Below are 22,656 nucleotides of genomic sequence, written 5' to 3'. Positions count from 1 at the left end.
AACGTTTATGTATTGCAATGGATCTGAATCGTTAAAAATGCCTTGCTTAATTGCACAACACTTCGGTGTCTCGGGGAGTGAGATTCGCAAAGCATGACGGGGGGTTTGCGGGAAAGGCTGGGCTGTCTACCTGGCCTGGCTAGCCGGCCTGTCTACATAGCCAGTCTACCACGTCAGGCTACTAAGATTCCCCTCATTCATATCCCCATAAATTGTCAGACACTTTCTCAGTTGCTTTAACGTATAAAAAGAACTATACAAATTACAATAACATAAATTGAAGCTGACTATAAAACCAGTTTATTCCATATTAAACTTCACAAAACTGATTAAAACTTAATATAGCACTTCAACTCAACCGATGACTAGTACCGTTGTCCCAAACAGTTAACCTGCACACAACCATACTGTACCAGTACAGACTGACAGATCTTGCACTCATTTCACAAACTATACTTCAACTATTTCATCCCCACAATATATGGTCGCATTGCCAGTTTTTTTTAGAAGCTCTTTTTTGGTGACAGATAGCTTCTGATGCGTGGAAAAAATTGTGTAGGTTTCATCCTCCTAACAGCTTGTTCTAGAACTGTAGGGGCGTTTTTGTTAAAATCTTCTAATGAGGATAACTGAACAAAGGAACATTGGGTTTCTATGATATTCGGTATGTAGGTTGCTTAGACAGCGATGATCACAATGAGTTGAAAATTATGCATATGGGGACCTAATTTATTTAATTAGTTGTTAATATTAACAGAAGTTGATTACATGTACAATGTATAGTTTATGGCAGATGGAAGAAACACATTTCTAATTTGCATAGTTAATGCAAAAGGGCCATAATTCATTAGTGGTATATGGTTAGACTGTCAACATAAAGGTATAGATGTAGGTAAAGGTGTATTTAACCTGGCATTCATTTTGTAAATGTAGAAATCATTTAGATATTCAGAATATTTATGAAGATATGAGGTCTCCGAACTCTTGTTTGGGATCGTTTTATACCTCTTGATGTCTTTCTTTTCACTGTTATGCTTTTACCTCCATCATTAGATGGCAGAAATTATGCTCCGAGTCCTCCTTCTGGTCATTGTCTTGTGTGGACATCTGGTTGTCGGTGCCAATGTGCTACTTCTGGCTTTTGACTCTGAGAGCAGTTGGATCCGTCTTGCCAGCATCGGGAAAGCTTTATCAGATCGTAATCATCAGATCACAGTCTTGACACCGGAGAGCAACCTGAAACGGATCCAGTCGTACGGCCGAGATCGTGGATTTACCTTCAGGTTTGTTATGTCAAGTGTGTCATGAATTTTTCTTGCATCATACCCAATTTTATACATGTTATTGAAATAAGACTAGCTTTCGAGAGAGAGAGAGAGAGAGAGAGAGAGAGAGAGAGAGAGAGAGAGAGAGAGAGAGAGAGAGAGAGAGAGAAAATATGCATAAATGTAGTGAGAGAGATGTCGCTATGTATTTCTATCAGTTTGTTGGTATACCATATTTTTTTTTTTATATATATATATATATAATATATATATATATATTTTTTATATAAGTTTTCTTTTACGTTGGCAAGGTCATCATCAAAGCTGAATATAAAACCTGTTGTGTGCTTATTTATTACTGAGTGACTTACAAATAACTCTTTGCAATATTTTGAATGCTGTTGGGTCAAAGTAAAGTTTTCATAAAAGTTCGACTAGTGGGTTTCCATGATGGAAGAGAATGTTTGATAGTTTGAAAGTCCAACTTTAATTTCTATCATTGGGTATTGTAAGTAGTATTTCTTAGATGTATTCATGACATTATTATCGCTAACATATTTATTCTTCTGTTTCAGGACCTTCCAAACTGACGGAGATGATATTGGCATGGTTAATGACCGGATTAAAGAAATGTTATGGGAAGACAACATGATTACACAGGTCACTACACTTTACAACATTTTCTACACCGGTGAGCAATGGTGTGTCAATCTGCTTGACAACGAGGTAGATCCACTTTTTATTATTATTTGTATTGCAATTTCTAGTTTTTCTAATGTTTCAATAATTATATAGTCCATTCTAAGACACCAAGTGGGTTTTTGAAAGATATTTGTAATAATCTTGAATTATTTCTAATAAAAAAAATATATCTGAGCAACAGTAGTTCTACATTTTTCTAAAAGATTGATTATGAAAATTTGAATTTATTCAAATTCAGTTAGATAGTTAAGAAACATTTCGAAAGTTACTGCACAAAAATCTTTTTATTTTGAATAATTTCTAAACATCTACATGATTCTTTCAGGTTTAGAAATATTTATAAAAAATGGTAGGAAATGATCTATAATGGTAGAATGGTGATTGCCCCCATAAATGTAGGTGCTAATCCAGCCCTTCTGTCTGTTTTTGTATATCTTTAGATTTCACTGCAGGACACTGTTGGGTCCTTTGTGGAGAGCCTTCTTCCCTATACTTCGTAATGATGTGTGAATTGCTTTCTTCACAGCCCTCTGACCTATTCATAAAGATGTTACAAAAAATTGTAGAAAATGGTTAGAAATTGTAAAGAAACGGTGGTCAAATTAGGCCTCAAAAGTCCCAGACTTTTTTCGAATTCGAGTTATATTCTATCACGTTCGATCAGACATGATTTACGTAAAATCGAACAGAACGCGCATTCGATTTGGGGTCACCTGAGGTCATATGCAAGTATCCACTGAAATACTGCACTAGCATGGCCATTTCTACCTGGGTGCCTCACATCAGAACAAATCCGTCTATTTCACAAATACAAACCATTTTCTGGACAATACATCTTTGTTGACATTTTGCCATGGTTAGGCAACATGTAAAGAATCTACTGACGCCATTGTGAAGTGAAACATTTCAAGGATTGTTTACGCCGATATTAGTTACCCCCTCCCCCTGACCGTGCAGGCTATGTTGAAATGTGGTTCTTGAAAGGTAAAAACATGCACTTTTTTGCCTTTTCCCGATCTTAAGAATATTTTTAGTTCGAAATGTAAAAAAATCCTAAGACAAAAATTTGTATTTTACGGTTACGTTCTCTAAACTGCAAAAATAAAGAATTTTCAGTAAATTTTCGGGACAATCAAAATCAGTTGTATGCTAAAGTAACCCAAATTTTTCTACAGGAATCGAAGCGCTGACATTTGGGGCATACGCAACAGAAATTTTATTTCATATGCACGAGAGGATCATTTTGAAACTATCTATGACATTTGGACAGATTCACAGGCTCCCCGGCATCGGCTCGCGGGAGCCCGCGGGCGTCTCCGGTAATGCTTCGGTCACAATCGCGCCGGTGCCCGTCGGGGATGTAGTCCCGGCCGGGCTCTGACGTCCGGGGGGCACCGGCTGTCGTGGTCACAATTAAAAGTTTCCTGCACGCTGCCCTGCAGGGGTCCCGGGGTGCTCCGGCAGGCACTCGGTGGCATTTTTGTAAAATTTTGTCTACTTCATTGGTCGGTCTCTGGTAGCTACCCGTCAGTTGCTCTGACGGTGTCTTGTAGTGACCCCTGTTGGGTCCGACAGGGTACCGCGTGCTTATCTCACCCAGTTGGGGCAGTTGTAGGGTCCCTGCCGAATGCCCCGCGAACGACGGTCGGGCATCAGGCAGGCTCCTGGTGGGCACTCGTCATATCTCGGGGGTATATAAAACCGCACTGGAGCTCAAAAAGAAACACGATATACGAAGTTCACGTTTTAGTTATGCTCACCTGATCTGAAACGTCACACACTTGACCCGGTCTTACGAAGTACACACATTTAGTCTGTGCACTTGATCCGCATACATATCATAACATAACAATGGTTTATTCTATAATTTTGGCTAACCAAGATATGTGTAAAGCACATGGTTTGAAGCAAATAAGTTACAAAAAAATTCAAAAACTAAAAATTGCCTTATTTTCTGTAGTAAAAATCAAAGTTATGATATCAATAAGTCCAAAATGTTCCTGATATACAAGAGAAACAGACCAATATTTTGGGGGGTAATGATAGATGAAAAAATTACACTCAAAAGCCCAGTCTCTGCTATAAGGGAAAAAAATTGCTAAAACAATAGGTGTTATTGTGAAAAACAAATACATCATCCCTGAAAAGATTCTCACAACTATATGCAACAGCCTTATATACTCTTATTTAACCTACTGTAACATTGTTTGGGGGATGCGCCTGCCATACAACATATAACTCTCCAAAAGAAATCCCCAACGATAGCAACTGCTTCTGACTTTCGCTCACACATGGCTCCTCTATTTCAAGAATCCAAAATACTAGATATCCACGATATCAATAAATTACAAATCAATGTTTTCACAATAAATTTGCAGTCCAAAATTTCCCAAATATATTTTATATTTTTCCCAAACCCTCGTTCACACTTGTTCACAACTATTATACCAGGCAAAAAAATCAATATTCGTCTATTCCGTACATCATTAGCAGGGTTCTCAAAGTGCAAATATGTCACAATATGGAACAGTCTTCAGACAAATATACAAACAAGCACTTTTTTCTGACTAGTTTTCTAGTTATCACCTAGCTTTGATTTATATCATTATTTGATTATCATTGTCTATCGTTATCATATTCTCAACTTTATCAACTTTATTCAAAATATGCAGACTGGCAGGATATCCTACTGGATATCCTGAATTGTTCTGACAGTAACAATTGTAGGTTCCACTAGTTATACAAAATACAGGTCACAGTTCAATTTGATCTAAAATGTCCTTGAACTATAAAATAATTGCAAGCTTGTGTGCGTGGCGTCAAGAATAAACCGTCGGACAGGAATGACGAGTTTAAATAGCCATTAATATACATGTTAGGACGATTTAAAGATCAATACAATTTAAAAACGATGGTTTTTACCACATTACACGTTTAAAAGTTCACGAAAGTGACTGGTTGTACAGTTTTGTGGCATGAAACAGAAATGAGTTCTTCAGCCGTTCGGTCCTACAAGTAGGTAGAGTTCTATGGTTATGGTTTCTGAGAGTTCTGCCGGTTTGTTGTTGCCGACTGCTTGTTGTCATGTAGTGCAAGGGATGGTCTTCAGATTGCATCTGTTGAAAGAGTTTTAAGGCTGCTTCGTCACGTCTAGACTTGAGCGCTGGCAGGTGGGCTACCAGCTACGCTACCATACTTCAGAACGGTATGACGTATCCTTCCCAAATTTGCAGGGAGTGATGTTCATGTAAAGTTTTATAAATCCTCGTAATTATGACGTAATTGATGTGATTTTATTGGCTAAATAGGGAATTCCCGTAATATCTAAATGCATTAAAGAAAATAATATGTATTGTTGATTTTAAGGTATACCAAGACATATTACATATATCGTAACTACGTTGACGCGTAAATGACGTAATTAAATGACGTCACGTGTTGTTAGCGACCCCTTGGGATCCGCCATCTTGGATCGGCCATTTTGAAATTTTCAAAAATTCTTTTTTTCCACTTTTGACGCCCAAAAACACTAAATATAGACTTGAAACATTACTCTTAATGTTTCTGGTCAAGAAAATGCCACGTAGTGACGATTTTGAAGGCAAAAAAGCCTGTTGATACCTAAAGTAGTGTAATGGTCCGCCATTTTGGATTTTGACCGATTACGTCATCAAATTAGCATAAATTATGAATATTAAATCATAAAAGTTACATCAAATTACATATGATGCTATACATGTAGGAAAACTAGTGTGGTTGAGCAAGAAAACCTAAGAAATATCATTGTTTTTAAAGAAATCAGTGATTTTTGCATAAAATGCCTTTCAGAAACCCGTTGCCATGGCAACACGAAAAATGATAAACTTATAAAATTATCAGAAAATTGTTGCCAACTAAATTTTAGGAAAAGTCACCAAGTTTGGTAGTCCTAGCGTATGTCGTTCGGCAGTTATACAATGTCAAAGTTGGCGCGGGCACTTTTAGCCCCCCCCCCCCAGTCTGGATAGGGTTAAGTCAGAACTAAATTTTCTCGGGTCCCCGCCGGGCCCAAAAATAGCCCGGTAGCCGCAGGGTGCCCCAAGGGGCCACGTAGGGGTCACGCCCGGAAGTGCCAAAAACGGCCCGGGAACTACCCGGCAGGGCCCCTTTTTCCAATTGTGACCAAAGCATAACTCGATACCCCCGTAGTGATTGCACTGGACGAAATCAGCTCTTTAAGCACTCTTAAAGCATGCTTAAAGATTCCGTTATGGCACTCTTTACGTCACTTTACGTAATACTTCCGCGGGCTTAAATGTTATATTTACGCTATCTTTAGGTATGTGCTTAAACGTGCTTAGTGGGACCATTTAAGCAACCGTTTAAGCAATGTAAACTTAGCTTAAATCTTAACTTTAACGCTACGATTAAGCATCGTAATCTTTACTTAAATCTAGAGACATACGCCGTATTTAAGCCTCAGTAAACCGTACGTAGTGGCACTCATTTAAGCGACGTTTAAGCACGGTAAAATCAGCTTAAAACCAAATTTTTGGTCGTCGTAAATCTGTTGTAAACATCTATATTTAAACTTTATTTAAGCTCAGTTAAGTTCCCTTTAATTCTGTTGTGTATGCTACATGCATGTGTTTGTGCTTGGGTCTTTAATGTTCAGCATCATTTCAGGTATCATTTCAATTTGTGTATTTCATTCCAACGCCAGCTGCTGAGTCAGTCCTATTTTAGCTCCGTCTTCAGCTTCTAGGTCTTCAGGTCCACTCAACACGCCTATGTTTTATCTTGAGATCTGCATTCCTCACTCAGCCCTCATCCCTTCAGAAGTCTCAGGCGCCGTAGCCCTCTTCAGAAGGGTGGGAGGGGGGTGGGCAACGACGTAGTTTCCTTCGGGCATACCATCCCAGCAGCCAGCTCTTTCGCCTGTCCCTGGGCACCGCCTGCCTTCCGAGTTGACAAAACCACCGCTATTCCTTGATATACAGTTGTAAGTCCCGCTATAAGGGGGGGGGGGCACATCCAAACCCATCCAAACCCATGCAGCATTAGAGTCCACTCGCCGAGGTATTCCTTATTGCTGGCTGGGTTCAGGAAGTTGTAGTAAAGACTATTGTCAACTGATCGCGCAGTTTTCATCAGTCTGGTTTTAGAATCATGGCAAAGCGCACTCGGGTTCCGTCGAACTGTCCGTCCCCGAGAGAGTAAGACGATAAAGCTGCAGCAAGAACATACAGGTCCATACACAACCAAGCTTGGCCACCAAATGAGAAATTAAATTTGAATTTCCAACGGAAAAAGAATTTGAATATCGGCATGAGTGTTGATTGGTTCAATTCGCGAGTAGTGTGTATTTGTGACCATGATTTGCATAGCTAGCAGACACTGTAACAATGGCCTTTTTTATATCTATTGTCATTCGGAGACGGTCTTCCAGGACATTTGACAATTGGACAATGGATGTTTCTACAGTCCAAAAAAGGTGTAAAATGTTTATCAGTAATCGTCCACGTATAGCTTGAAAACAAACTTGCCAGAAATTGTCATTTTGCTATCATCTAGAAAAATAAAACAGCGTAAAGCAGACAATAAGACGGACTTTCAAATTATCCAATTGCCGACTATAAAATGTTGTTCAGACTTGCCAAAACAACGCCGCATTTCAAAATCTTTAGACGAATATCCTGTGTTCGGGTGCAGGGGAAATCAAGTGAGACGCTTTTTTTGCACGGAATTTGATAGCTTTTAGTTTAGGGTATTTATTACAGAGCAGATAGAATGGTTATAAGAACACGGGAACTCTTCACTGCGCAAAATCGGCTCTTTAAGCACTCTTAAAGCATGCTTAAGTATTCCGTTTTGGCACTCTTTAAGTCATTTAACGTAATAATTACGCGGGCTTAAATGTAATAACTGAAAACTATTGCAAGCGGCGAGTGCACACGGCTCGCGGGAAAAAAGTGCTTGCGTTTAAACCTTTCAAAGTACACCAGAATTAGCAGAAAGATTGTCTAGACCTCCAGAAATAATACTGAAGTTTTTTTAAAGTGTGGTGTGTTACATTTGTCGACTAAATTGTTGTTTACTTTGGCCGAAACGACACTGCCGCATTTTCAAATCCTTTAGTATGCATGCTGTGCGCGTTCAGAGGAACCTTTGTGCGATACTTGTACACAATTTGATGGTTGCTTGTTCCTATCTCGAGTTGAATATACCACACACGCTTTACCAGATTGGCAATGTTAAGACAAAATGAATGTAACGTTAGGATATAAGACTTAGGTTCAGGGTTTTTGCAGAGCGGGCGCAATTTTTATTAGAAAACGGGAACTGTTGGTGCAAGGAGGTTAAATATACTTGGTTGGTGCAAGAATTTTGTCTCCCTGAAAACAAGCGGTGATCGAAGGCACACGGCTCGCGTGAAAAAGTGCTTGCGTTTATACCTTTCAAAGTACACCAGGGAGACCTTGAAAAATAACCCGTAGTATACTGAGGTTTTTGAAAGTGTGATGTGTTACATTTGTTGACTAAATTGTTGTTCACATGATTTTTCAAATCGACACCGCCGCATTTTCAAACCCGTTGGTATGCATGCTGTGCGCGTTCAGAGGAACTTTTGTGCGATACTTGTACACAATTTGGTGGTTGCTTGTTCCTATCTCGAGTAAGATAAAACACACACGCTTTACCAAATTGGCAATGTTAAATTAAAATGAATGTAACGTTAGGATATAAGACTCATGAGGTTTAGGGTTTCAAACAGAGCGGGCGCAATGTTTATAAGAAAACGGAAACTGTTCGTGCAAATAGTTTGTTTCCCTGAAAACAAGCGGTGATCGAAGGCACACGGCTCGCGGGAAAAAAGTGCTTGCGTTTAAACCTTTTAAAGAACACCAGGGAGACCTTGAAAAATAATCCGTAGTATACTGAGGTTTTTGAAAGTGTGATCTGTTACATTTGTCGACTAAATTGTTGTTCACATTTGCCAAAACGACACTGCCGCATTTTCAAATCCATTGGCATGTATGTTGTGCGCGTTTAGAGGAACTTTTGTGCGATACTTGTACAAAATTTGATGGTTGCTTGTTCTATCTCGTGTTGAATATACCACACACGCTTTGCCAGATTGGCAATGTTAAGACGAAATGATAGTAACGTTAGGATGTAAGACGTAGGTTTAGGGTTTTAACAGAGCGGGCGCAATGTTTGTAAGAACACGGGAACTGTGAGTGCAAGAAGTTTGTCTCACTGAAAACAAGCGGTGATCGAGTGCACACGGCTCGCGGGAAAAAGTGCTTGCGTTTAAACCTTCAAAGTACACCAGCAAGACATTTAAAAAAAACCCGTAGTATACTGAGGTTTTTGAAAGTGTGATGTGTTACATTTGTCGATTAAATTGTTGTTCACATTTGCCAAAACGACACCGCCTCATTTTCAAACCCGTTGGTATGCATGCTGTGCGCGTTTAGAGGAACTTTTGTGCGATACTTGTACACAATTCGATGGTTGATTGTTCCTATCTCGAGTTAAATAAACCACACACGCTTTACCAGATTGGCAATGTTAAGACAAAATGAATGTTACGTTAGGATATAAGACTTAGGTTTAGGGTTTTAACAGAGCGGGCGCAATGTTTGTAAGAACACGGGAACTGTGAGTGCAAGAAGTTTGTCTCACTGAAAACAAGCGCTGATCGAGTGCACACGGCTCGCGGGAAAAAGTGCTTGCGTTTAAACCTTTCAAAGTAAACCAGGGAGACCTTGAAAAATAACCCGTAGTATACTGAGGTTTTTTAAAGTTTGATGTGTTACATTTGTTGACTAAATTGTTGTTCATATTTGCAAAAACGACACCGCCGCATTTTCAAACGCGTTAGTATGCATGCTGTGCGCGTTCAGAGGAACTTTTGTGCGATACTTGTACACAATTTGGTGGTTGCTTGTTCCTATCCCGAGTTAAATAAACCACACACGCTTGACCGAATTGGCAATGTTAAGACAAAATGAATGTAACGTTAGGATACAAGACTCAGGTTTAGGGTTCTTACAGAGCGGGCGCAATGTTTATAAGAAAACATAAACTGTTCGTGCAAGAAGTTTGTCTCACTGGAAACAAGCGGTGATCGAGTGCACACGGCTCGCGGGAAAAAGTGCTTGCGTTTAAACCTTCAAAGTACACCAGCAAGACATTTAGAAAAAACCCGTAGTATACTGAGGTTTTTGAAAGTGTGGTGTGTTACATTTGTCGACTAAATTGTTGTTCACATTTGCCAAAACGACACCGCCTCATTTTCAAACCCGTTGGTATGCATGCTGTGCGCGTTTAGAGGAACTTTTGTGCGATACTTGTACACAATTCGATGGTTGATTGTTCCTATCTCGAGTTAAATAAACCACACACGCTTTACCAGATTGGCAATGTTAAGACAAAATGAATGTTACGTTAGGATATAAGACTTAGGTTTAGGGTTTTAACAGAGCGGGTGCAATGTTTGTAAGAACACGGGAACTGTGAGTGCAAGAAGTTTGTCTCACTGAAAACAAGCGGTGATCGAGTGCACACGGCTCGCGGGAAAAAGTGCTTGCGTTTAAACCTTTCAAAGTAAACCAGGGAGACCTTGAAAAATAACCCGTAGTATACTGAGGTTTTTTAAAGTTTGATGTGTTACATTTGTTGACTAAATTGTTGTTCATATTTGCAAAAACGACACCGCCGCATTTTCAAACGCGTTAGTATGCATGCTGTGCGCGTTCAGAGGAACTTTTGTGCGATACTTGTACACAATTTGGTGGTTGCTTGTTCCTATCCCGAGTTAAATAAACCACACACGCTTGACCGAATTGGCAATGTTAAGACAAAATGAATGTAACGTTAGGATACAAGACTCAGGTTTAGGGTTCTTACAGAGCGGGCGCAATGTTAATAAGAAAACATAAACTGTTCGTGCAAGAAGTTTGTCTCACTGGAAACAAGCGGTGATCGAGTGCACACGGCTCGCGGGAAAAAGTGCTTGCGTTTAAACCTTCAAAGTACACCAGCAAGACATTTAGAAATAACCCGTAGTATACTGAGGTTTTTGAAAGTGTGATGTGTTACATTTGTCGACTAAATTGTTGTTCACATTTGCCAAAACGACACCGCCTCATTTTCAAACCCGTTGGTATGCATGCTGTGCGCGTTTAGAGGAACTTTTGTGCGATACTTGTACACAATTCGATGGTTGCTTGTTCCTATCTCGAGTTAAATAAACCACACACGCTTTAACAGATTGGCAATGTTAAGACAAAATGAATGTTACGTTAGGATATAAGACTTAGGTTTAGGGTTTTAACAGAGCGGGCGCAATGTTTGTAAGAACACGGGAACTGTTGGTGCAAGAAGTTTGTCTCCCTGAAAACAAGCGGTGATCGAGTGCACACGGCTCGCGGGAAAAAGTGCTTGCGTTTAAACCTTCAAAGTACACCAGCAAGACATTTAGAAATAACCCGTAGTATACTGAAGTTTTTTAAAGTGTGATTTGTTACATTTGTCGACTAAATTGTTGTTCACATTTACCAAAACGGCACCACCGCATTTTCAAACGTGTTGGTATGCATGCTGTGCGCGTTCAGAGGAACTTTTGTGCGATACTTGTACACAATTCGATGGTTGCTTGTTCCTATCTCGAGTTTAAAAAAACACACACGCTTTACCAAATTGGCAATGTTAAATTAAAATGAATGTTACGTTAGGATATAAGACTCAGGTTTAGGGTTCTTACAGAGCGGGCACAATGTTTATAAGAAAACGGAAACTGTTCGTGCAAGAATTTTGTCTCCCAACAAGCGGTGATCGAAGGCACACGGCTCGCGGGAAAAGTGCTTGCGTTCAAACCTTTCAAAATACACCAGGGAGACCTTGAGAAATACCCGTAGTACACTGAGGTTTTTGAAAGTGTGATTTGTTACATTAGTCGACTAAATTGTTGTTCACTTTTGCCAAAACGACACCACCGCATTTTCAAATCTGTTGGCATGTTTGCTGTGCGCATACTATGGAACATTATATTTAATGCATACTTAAGCGACATTTAAGATTAATTAAAGATATGTACATTTTTAAGTTGACTTTACGCTGTTCGTAAACTTAATATAAAGATATGCTGTACGCATGTAGGGGGGCATTAGATTTAATGCACCATTAAGTGACATTAAAGATTATGTAAAGATACATACATTTTTAAGTTGACTTTACGCTGTTCGTAAAGATAGTGTAAAGATGGACCCATAGTTGTGGCATTTAATACGTCTTAAATGTGGCTTAAATGTTGCTTAATCTTCTTCCAATGTTTAAGCTTCATTTACGAATCTCATTAAGCATGCTTAAATATCCGATTTGGTGCAGTGTTGGGACTTTACCTTAGCGACTGACCGGCGTGAGAATTGTAAATAATGGTAGAATGCTGTTACCATTATTTAGAAACTGTTAGAAATATCATATTCCACATGAGGAATAGTTTTAGAAAACCGGAGAAATATTTATAAAGTTGAAATCAAATTCACAATATTTCTAAAGTATAAAATCTCTCACACAAAATTACAATAGATTGAAAACATTTGTAACTTATGACAATAACAACCCTCTTGGTGACTTGGAATGGACTCTAGGGTTCGTGAATTGAAATGAAAAAAAAAGAAACGAGAGACTGATTGAGCAAAACATTCGATGTTTATCTTTGATATCATACACAAGCCATCCCATATCCAATATGAATGTAACACGAGGAATCCGTAATCCTTCTGACGCCCAATCGAATATGTTACACGAGGAATAGATTGCTATGGTTGCAAAGTAAATATATAAATGACAACCCCTCTAAATATAGAAATACCCCCCCCACACCCCAACAGCAAAAAATAATATAATATACTAGAAAGGCAACATTTGCGGGAGCAAATGCAACATGTTTCGCCCATTTCCCTCCCCATGCAAAAAGCGACTGTGGCATAGAGGCTAACGTTTGTTATATGTCTGCAATGTTGGTATTTAAATGAATAATTGAAATTCAATGTACTTGGTAATTATCCTAGTTGGTTTCGTATTAAAAGAGTAAATTATGTTTACTTCAAGTAAATGAAGGACTCTTTTGTTCTTCTTTTACCGTGCTGCTTTTTTTTTTTTACGTGCTGCAGTATGTCGTGAAGTCCGCGGCTCAGTTCGACATTGTTTTGTCTGGATTCATGGAACCATGTGGATACATTCTGCCAATAGTTCATCATCTACCTTCAGTATTGGTGACCGATCCATTCAACTCAGCCATTGGCTGGTTTGGTGTTCCTTTACCGATAGCTTATGTCCCCAGTTCCACATCAGAGCTAAGCGATGACATGGACTTCTGGGACAGAACGCAAAACAGCCTCTACTACTTGCAATGGCTTTTATTTGAGGTAGGAATTCAATATACATAGAATTGTGTTAATAGTTGATAAGGTCACATGGTTAAGTTTGCTTTGGTTTATTGCGATGTCCATTAGTGATTCATCAGTAGTCTTACTGGAGTCCATATCAAAATTATTCAAATGATAACAACAAAAATATACAACACATTATGAGTTTCAATAAACAGAAAACAAGTTGAGGTAAAAGTCATGTCAAGGTGAAATAAGATAGATCAAACGTACAACATACTATGCAACAAAATTTATATGTGAAATTGACAGAGATCTTGAACATCCCAAATCAAAGTAGTACTGACCGGGTTCATTTGGATACCAAACGTGAAATTTGAGGTTCCATTTAAACATTTTTGATCTGAAAAAATTCATTCAGTGACTTTGTAAACATCTACTATAACCTCCTCTAACTTTGATCCTTTTGGACCCCAGCCAAATGTGCAGTTTTCAAACAAGCTCTTGAGAGCTGCCCCCTGTAACTCCTGGACTACTTTTCATATAACCACCAAATACTAGAGGGTGATTTACATGTGAGATAATATCATTATAACAACTTCTGTGTCATGATGTCGTAATTTGACATAATGACGTCGTTTATGTGATTTTATTGGATAAAACTGTCTGAATAGGGTATTCGACAGAATTTCAACAAAAAACCTTTACTGATAAAGTATTCAAATATTCTGTTGTGAATGGCAACGACACCAACACCATATACTTATTAGCCATGAGCTGGTAGTTACCATCTTGGATCCGCCATTTTTTTATTTTTGAAAATACAATTTCATGACTATTTGATCCCAAAACACACTGAAAATGGAATGAAAACGTTGGTATTAATGTTTTCGGATTTTGAATAATGACGTCGTCGAATTGGCTTGATTAATAAATATTGATTCATGAAAGTTGCATTGAATAGCACAAGATGATAAAAAAGCGAAAACAAAAAGAAGACAAGTGTAATGTACGAAGAAAACCTTGAACTTCATTCTTTAAACCAATATTAGCAGATATGTGAAATATGCCCGTCAGAAACCCGTTGCTATTGCAACACGAAAAATTATTCAATAAATCTTGTGGAAAGTCACCAAGTTTCGTGTCTCTATCGTAATCCATCCAGGAGTTATGAAACATAAAATTTTGCATGGATCTCATCCCCCCCCCCTCCAAGGATGAATAGGGTTAGTGCAAAACGTGGTCCTTCTGGTCAGTTTGCACAAATTATGATAATGAGCTGGAATTGCAAATGATAAATAATAAACCAGTCATGATGAATCGTTCAAGCGTGAAAATGTCAAAATATTCTTCTTACATTGACAAAGCAATGGACGTACAATGATCACCAAAAAAAATTATAAGGAGATTCTACTGATTGAACAAAACATTTTGGGGTCAGTGCGGTCATTTTAGTCGCACATATAGTTCGGGTGTTTCAGGGTAAACATTGTTACAGTAGCCAGGCATATTCATAATGTTGTCATTGTTCAAAGTTAAAGTATTTTTTTACATAGCAAAGTTTGGATTTTATAGCAACGCACAGTTTTATAAATGATTTTTCATAGATAATATTTTTAATAAATTTCTTTTGTCAAAAAGGAAAAAAATAGGACTAAATAAAATATCTTTTTAGTGATAAAACTTAAAAGTTTTATCACTAAAAAGATATTTTATTTAGTCCTATTTTTTTTTCCTTTTTGACAAAAGAAATTTATTTAAAATATTATCTATGGAAAATCATTTATTTGCCAGGACTTTCAATCAAAAGTTAATTGTCCACCCACAAAGCACAATGATACAAATTGAATTTTCTTACTTTTTACAGTTTCTCCTGGACTCGCTTCACCGACTAAAGTTTAGTCACGATCCGAACCTAACATCGCTGACAGCAGCACTGCGACAGGTACTGTTCTTTAACGCTCAAGCCAATAGCAGTTCTGTCGACGTCCTACCAGCAAGTCACACGAAAGCCTTCACGATGGTTGATAGCAGATTTATACATAAGTTTACAATGGTTATCTTCTAGCAGTTCAGCTGTGGAGTCAAAAACACAATATTTTACAATAGCACAAGGAAACAAAAGCCTCAGTGGCAAAATTATGCGTTTGCAGTGTGGGCTTAGGTAGGCTCTTTACTATTATAACAATTTTCTTAATAGCTGTTTCAATTTATATCCCTAATAGGTAGTTAATTATAATAACCATACAGGAACCAGGACAGTGTAGCAAGCCAGAGCCTAGCATCTGCTTAGAGTGTAGCTATATTGGCGCAAGCTTGTATGATACAGGCGACAGCTGTGGACTATATACCACACCTTCAAGACCTGGGTGTTGGTCTGTATTTACATACGACTACAGTGACCAAAATCGCCATGTTTCACCCCAATAATTACCGACACGCCAACGTTCATACAAGTCCATCCAAAGGACACACATGACAAAAACAGTCCGTGGGACACAATCCTCCGTGAAGTAATAATGGTGTTTGTCTTGTGGGTTAAGGTGTTTCGTAGCCTCTCTATCAGGAATAACAATGCCTTTAAAACGTGTTAACCTCATTCACGAAGGGAGTAATGTTCCTGTCCGAGGTCACTGACCCCATCACGCAGTCAATAGTGTTCCTTTCCTGAAATATATTGATAACAACAGCGCTAATCTGGTTAATTTGCTATGTTAAACGAACTGAACTCGAATTACAATCTACCCTATATTTTATACTAGGTAGACCTGCTTTTAGTGAACACTGACTTTGCTGTGGACTTCCCCCGTCCCACAAATCCCAACGTTATCAACATTGGAGGCGTAATGGCCAAACCTGCTTCAGCACTGCCAGAGGTAAGTAAACCTGTCCACCATTTGCAATAATCTTAATTAACAGAACAATAATTATTTCAAATGCATCAAAGCCATCTTAATCGAAAATAGCTAGATTAGTGACAGGATGTAATCACTTATTTTTTAGTTTATTAAATTTCAACAGGTTATAAATTCCTTATTTTTTCTGACTTTCTATTGAGATCTATACAAGGTCAGGAACCCTATAATCTCATACTTTGCCTAATTCATAGTAACAAATAAATTAACCCGATCTATCAATGCGCTCAAAAATGACAGAAAAGGATCTCGTGGTGATTTATTCACCATCATTGATCACAAACAGAAAAGCCCTTGCCACGATTCATGACTTTTCATGAATTCGCAGTAATTATTTCCATCCTGTTGAGGATATACTACAGCACGTGGCATAGATAACTATATTCTAACGTGCATCTTGTTCCACGATAGGATTTGGAGAGCTTCATGATAAGTTCAGGAGACCACGGAGTTATACTCCTTAGTCTCGGTACTTATGCCGGGGACATGCCATCTAGTCTGGTGGACCTGTTTGCTAGCGTGTTCTCCCAGCTCCCGCAGAAGGTATTGTGGAAACACAGTGGAGAGACACCATCCAACCTCGGAACCAACACTAGGATGGTGAAGTGGCTCCCACAGAACGACATTCTTGGTAAGTCGGGCGAACATGTCACAGAAACTGAGGCCTAATGAGAACTGCCGGCGTCATGGCATTAATACATTCACAAGTAACCCCTTACAGTGCAAACTTTTCACGACCACGAGTTCCACGACCTCCGCCGATTATCGTCTCATAAACTGTGTTTATCCTGTTTTGTATAATTGATGTAAGATTATATCAACGTCATTATAAGTTAGAAATATGAAATTCTGCTTATTTACCACTAACGTGCTATTGGAGTTTCTAATTAGGAATTTCCTCATTTGCATAATACATATATTGATTGATAATCTTCTCATACATATACATAAGCACACACCATTCAATAACACACATTGCTGTTTGAAGGACATGATGTTCCTCACATATCACAAACATCTAAATTATGAATGAAATGAATTGGAAACTTAATCTAAACAGGTTTTTGCATGCCTTAGGCAGAGCGCCCGATAACAAAGAAAATCTATTGTCAAACTACTACACAAGAGTGGGGAAGAAAGCAATATTTAAAATTGGAGACCAATAAGTCTTTTTAACATTGATCTTAAAAAAATGTTAACTCATCTACTCGCAAATAGATTGAAACCTCTTCCGTCAAATTGTATCAACTAATCACGCAAAAAAATAAGATTGCTTATAGCCATTTTGACCTACACAGAAAGAAAAAAAATTATTGGCATATTACTTTTTCTCGATTTTAGAAATGCTTTTTAATCCGTGGAGTGGAACTTCTTATTTAAAGTACTGGAAAAATATGATTTTGGCCATGAGTATATGAACTGGATAAAAACCATCTGCAGAAATGTACAAGCGAAGTTATCAACAACGGCTGGACTTCTGAATTCCTCCTTCTCGGACGAGGCGTTGGACAAGGCTGCACTTTGTCCGCAATTTCGTTTCTATTCGTAATGGAAATTTTAGAATTATATATTATAAATCAGAACAAATAGTGATATTGGGAATTGCAATTTAGGATGGTGAATATATAAGTGAAGTTAAAACATCCCAAGAAGCAAACAATACGACTTTGCTTTTAGGAAATGAGGAGTCTGTGCATATAGTATTAAAGGCTTTGTCTTACTTAAAGACCATGCTTGTACTATAAAATCACCCAATAAATTCGGCTAACATAAACTACCAGAGTCAGTCTGCTACTGACTGTCGTGGTGTTCACATCGGTGGAGGCCTCACTGACAGGCTAAGACAGTCACCACCAATACAAGTTACTCTCAAAAAAAATTGAAATGTAGAGACAACAGATAAGGAATTCAAGTATTAATAATGTTAGCTTTTGTAACCCAGAATATAAATGACAACACTGGCCAAAATATCATGCTGTTTGGTAGTATAAGTAAAGACATTAGCGGACAGTTCATGTACAGTTCTACCTTACATTAGTTCTGCAGAGCTCCAGTCTATATAACTGGCTTTTAGAATACCATGTAGACACCCAGCTACAAGTCATATTTGTGGACACACAACTATCAGACATTTGAATTCAACTGTGAGGAGGGCATTTCGAAGTTGCAAATATACAGTACAGTTAGACATTTTGAAACAACAACTTTGACAGGCCGATTTGAAAGTTTATTTTTGAACACAGGGTTTATTTTCTAAAAACTGAAATTTGTTTTGACTATGTAGTTTTGTTACAATCATTCTGTGTCATTCTGTATTGTTTCATAATGTTACTTTGAAAACCAGTAGAAAAAATATTTGAATCTTGTTCACCAGTATTATGCTAATCTTCTCCTGCCATTATTTCAAGCCAGAGACAGTCTGGGATTTTTATGTGTTTATGTAGTTATGGGGGCCAATCCTCCTTTCAAACTACAGCAAGGCCACAGTGGGATGCACTTCCTAAATTAGTTTATGGTTCTGAACCCTGGGTCCATATTCTCAATTTTTAACCATATCCAGACTGGGGGGGGGGGGGCTAAAAGTGCCCGCGCCAACTTTGACATCGTATTACTGCCGAACGATGTATGCTAGGACAACCAAACTTGGTTACTTTTCCTAAAATTTTGTTGGCAACAATTTTATAATAATGGTTTAAGTTTATCATTTTTTCATGTTGCCATGGCAACGGGTTTCTGACTGGCATTTTATGCAAAAATCATTAATATTTTGAAAACAATGATATTTCTCGGGTTTTCTTGCACAACTACACTAGTTTTCCTTAATGTATAACATAACATGTAATTAGATGTAACTTTCCTGATGTAATATTCATAATTTATGCTAATTTGATGACGTAATCAGCCAAAATCCAAGATGGCGGACTATATCACTATTTCAGGTATCAGCAGGCTTTTTTGCCCTTTAAATCGTCAATACCTGACATTTTCTTTATCAGAAACATTTAGATTAACGTTTTTAGTCTATTTTCAGCGTCCTTTGGGGTCATAAGTTAAAAAAAGGATTTTTAAAAATTTCAAAATGGCCGATCCAAGATGGCGGATCCCAAGGGATCGCTAACAACACATGACGCCATTCTATGACGTCATTTTGACGTCAACGTACCTACCATTGATTTTGTATGTCTTTGTATACCTTAAAATGAATAATACAAACCGTTTTGTTTAATTCCTATAGATATTACGGGAATTCCCTATTTAGCCAATAAAATCACATTGATGACGTCATAAATACGTCATTTTACGTCATAACGTCACCAAAATTACAGAAATCATAAAACTTGACCTGAATATGACTCCCTACAAATTTGGTGATGATACATCATACCGTTCGAAAATTATGAGGGGGGGGCGAATCACCCCCCCCCCCCAGTCCCAGATATTCCAAAAAAGCCCAGTCTGGATAGGGTTAAGTAAAATGGTGGGACCTGAACTAAACCTCATGAAACACGCGCTATATGGGCGAGATGTGAGAAATTTAGGGAAAAAACAGACACAGGGAATTTCTTTACTCCAAACCTCAGTCGAATCAATAGGAGTACACTTAAATTACAACGAAAAAGATGTGAAGAGAAGAGTTGGCAAGAAAAGGTTACCAAAATTCGATATATGCTAGACTTATGGTAAGGTACAAATCTAACTTGATATGGTTGCGACGATTTCAAAAAACGCTGATAATGTCTCAGATAACCTACTGCGCTATCCTTGTAGTCCCTGTAAAGGTTATTGATAGATTGAACAGTTTATCAACAGTTTTTTTATGGTCTGGGAAGTGGGATAGAGTTTAGATATCGGTTGTCATAGCAAAGTACAATAAAGGGGGTTAAAGATGATATATGTTAGAACACAAATTGCAGCTTTATACTCTTGAATGATTCAACTCTTAATGCGACACATCAGGCGACTGCGAAATTATACTGCGCTTATATATGAACAGTTTTTGGAAAATTTGATTCTAAATATGCAATTTAAAAACAAGTTAAGCTCTCCAAATCTGGGACACATTCTCATGTACTATAGGCAAGTGGTACTAGCTTGGCATATATAGAGCGGAAGAGGGGGGGGGGGTGTACAAGAACCTACTACAGCAGCAAAAAAGTAATAGGTAAACCACATGATTTGGGGATCTACATATATCACACATGAAAGCAAAAAAATAGCTCACTGTACTGTACAATCTGGATCGACCAACTGGTCAGAAACACAATCCAACCAGCTACAGCATTATTCTGTTTACAGAAAACAAGTAACACATGTACAGGCAAACAACTGAACAGTTGATTAACAGCATCCATCTTATAGAGTTAAGAGCAAGATGATATTCTCTAATTATTGGTTTCATTTTGAAGTCAAAGTCAGATCGTAGTGAGCAAAAAAAAAGTGCAGCTGACATACCTTGAATAAACTTTCTAACTCATTTTTCCCGTCTTTCTTTAGGCCATGAGAAAACAAAGCTGTTCATCACACACTGTGGCAGCAATGGTATGTACGAAGCCGTGTACCACGCCGTGCCCATGGTGTTCCTGCCACTTGCGGAAGACCAGCCGGACAACGCAGTCCGGGGTGTGGCTCGTGGCCTGGGCGTGAGGATCGATATCAACACGGTGACGGGAAAGGAACTTCTTCAGTCGATAAACGAGGTCTTGTACAACGACAGGTAAGATGTGTTTTGTTTAAAGTCAGCATCCCGTTTAGGCACATGTCTTTGTTCTTTTTCCGAAATAGAACAAGGAAAGGACAGTACACGTACCACTCTGAAGCAATAACATTAATTCCAAGTGTGTACATTAATTACGTATTATCTATACAATTGACACATGTATGTGTAGGCATATGGCGAGGGCAAACATCCTGCCCTCTTATTTAGTGTTCCAGGTTTTTTAGGACGTTTAATAACTAGGATTTTTGCTTTTGCCGGTATTGCCTGTAAACACATCAGCTTGCACTGAGTCAAATATGTGCAAAATATTAGCTGAACGATTATGACCTGATATGGTATGAGCGCCTTTCAAGCTGCAGTAAGATAAGAACTGAAGGAATGTTTTCAAATATGTTTTCTATGGTTTGCACTTACCCCAATAATGACAGTCAGACCCCCTCCCATCTTCTCTAAATGGACTTCGTCACGGAGAAGGCCCACAATTTATACTATGATTATAGAGCAGAAATGTTGAGATGATATTTCTATTTTATTAAAATGTAATCCGTACAATTATCATGCCTTCCCAGTTTCAAGGCCAATGTCGTCAAGGCATCAAGGATCATGTTGGATCAGCCTCAACAACCCATGGAGAGGGCGGTATGGTGGATTGAGCACGTCATCCGGCATGGCGGCCTTTCGCATCTGCGCAGTAAAGGGAGTGACATACCTCTTTATCAGTATCTACTGTTGGACGTGATTGGGGCGTTCCTTGTAGCAAGTATAACAGGTGTAGTTGTTCTGACGTGGGCATGTAAAATGTGTTGCCACCGCGTTAGCTCTAAAGTTGTCAAACAGAAACGAGAGTGATGGCTTTATTTTTTCTCACAGGGACAACATATTGATGCCCATCTCCATGTGGCACCAGTTATTGTTCGATGTGTATTTTACGTAATGACAATTCTCATAACTGATAGAAAAACCCATGATCCCTGTAGTTATTCATTTCCTTCAAGAAAGCAATTGAACAGGTTTGTATCAAGTGACACAACGGAATGAACTCCAAACGCCATAAGTAACAAATTACCTGTAAACGTCACGCACATAATTTTTTTATGCACATGATCTTTAATATTCTAAGAATCATTGCAAGAGAAATCAAGGCAGTCATTGCATGAGGAATACAGGCTGTCATTGCATGAGAAATGCAGTTAGGAATATGGGGTCGACCAAAAAGTTTCATACTTTGTTTGCGTGATAGAAACATGTATGTGGAACTATCAACAGCCATACGATTAAAGCCCTCGACAGTACCAATACAATCTTAAATATTGATACAACAAAAGTACAGCGACTCTTGTAATGTCAGCTACATCTACATATGCATACATACGAACAAATAAGTGCGTATAAATGAGTTTGTTTACGTACAATCACAATGAATAGGACAACATATTGGAATTTAACGTGTCGTATACTTATATATATATATATACTAATCTGTACACAATAAGGATTATGACCGCCTTGTTAATGTGATCAATCTATCAACAGAACGGATTGCAGTGAATTCACTTGAAGAAGCTCAAGTTAAGGTGAATAGCTTTGATCGTTTATCTTCATAAATTGAACAATTTACAAGTGACGTTCGTCTTCAATATCATCTGGGCAGAATGGACACAATCTTTGGTATTGGGGAA

The 22,656-nt window shown here is 38.3% G+C and overlaps 1 protein-coding gene across 1 annotated transcript; it reads left to right on the top strand.

Moving 5' to 3' along the window:
* Positions 1–1,057: 1,057 nt before the first annotated feature.
* LOC136445421 (UDP-glucuronosyltransferase 2B31-like) lies at positions 1,058–22,321 on the top strand. Its single transcript, XM_066443425.1, has 8 exons — positions 1,058–1,283; positions 1,841–1,991; positions 13,130–13,384; positions 15,213–15,290; positions 16,108–16,221; positions 16,672–16,891; positions 20,755–20,974; positions 21,547–22,321. Exons 1-8 carry the CDS (start codon positions 1,066–1,068, stop codon positions 21,824–21,826), a joined length of 1,536 nt encoding a protein of 511 aa, XP_066299522.1. The 5' UTR covers positions 1,058–1,065; the 3' UTR covers positions 21,827–22,321.
* Positions 22,322–22,656: the final 335 nt, after the last annotated feature.

Source organism: Branchiostoma lanceolatum, chromosome 11 (assembly GCF_035083965.1).
Source record: "Branchiostoma lanceolatum isolate klBraLanc5 chromosome 11, klBraLanc5.hap2, whole genome shotgun sequence".
Classification (NCBI taxonomy): Eukaryota; Metazoa; Chordata; class Leptocardii; order Amphioxiformes; family Branchiostomatidae; genus Branchiostoma; species Branchiostoma lanceolatum.
Note: the sequence above shows the minus strand (reverse complement) of the source record. Positions and strands in the feature narration are given on the sequence as shown.

Coding starts and splice junctions, on each gene's coding strand:
- LOC136445421 (XM_066443425.1), top strand. CDS start 1,066: ATGCTCCGAGTCCTCCTTCTGGTCATTGTCTTGTGTGGACATCTGGTT. Junction 1,992..13,129: donor TCAATCTGCTTGACAACGAG/GTAGATCCACTT, acceptor TACGTGCTGCAG/TATGTCGTGAAGTCCGCGGC. Junction 15,291..16,107: donor TGACAGCAGCACTGCGACAG/GTACTGTTCTTT, acceptor ATTTTATACTAG/GTAGACCTGCTTTTAGTGAA.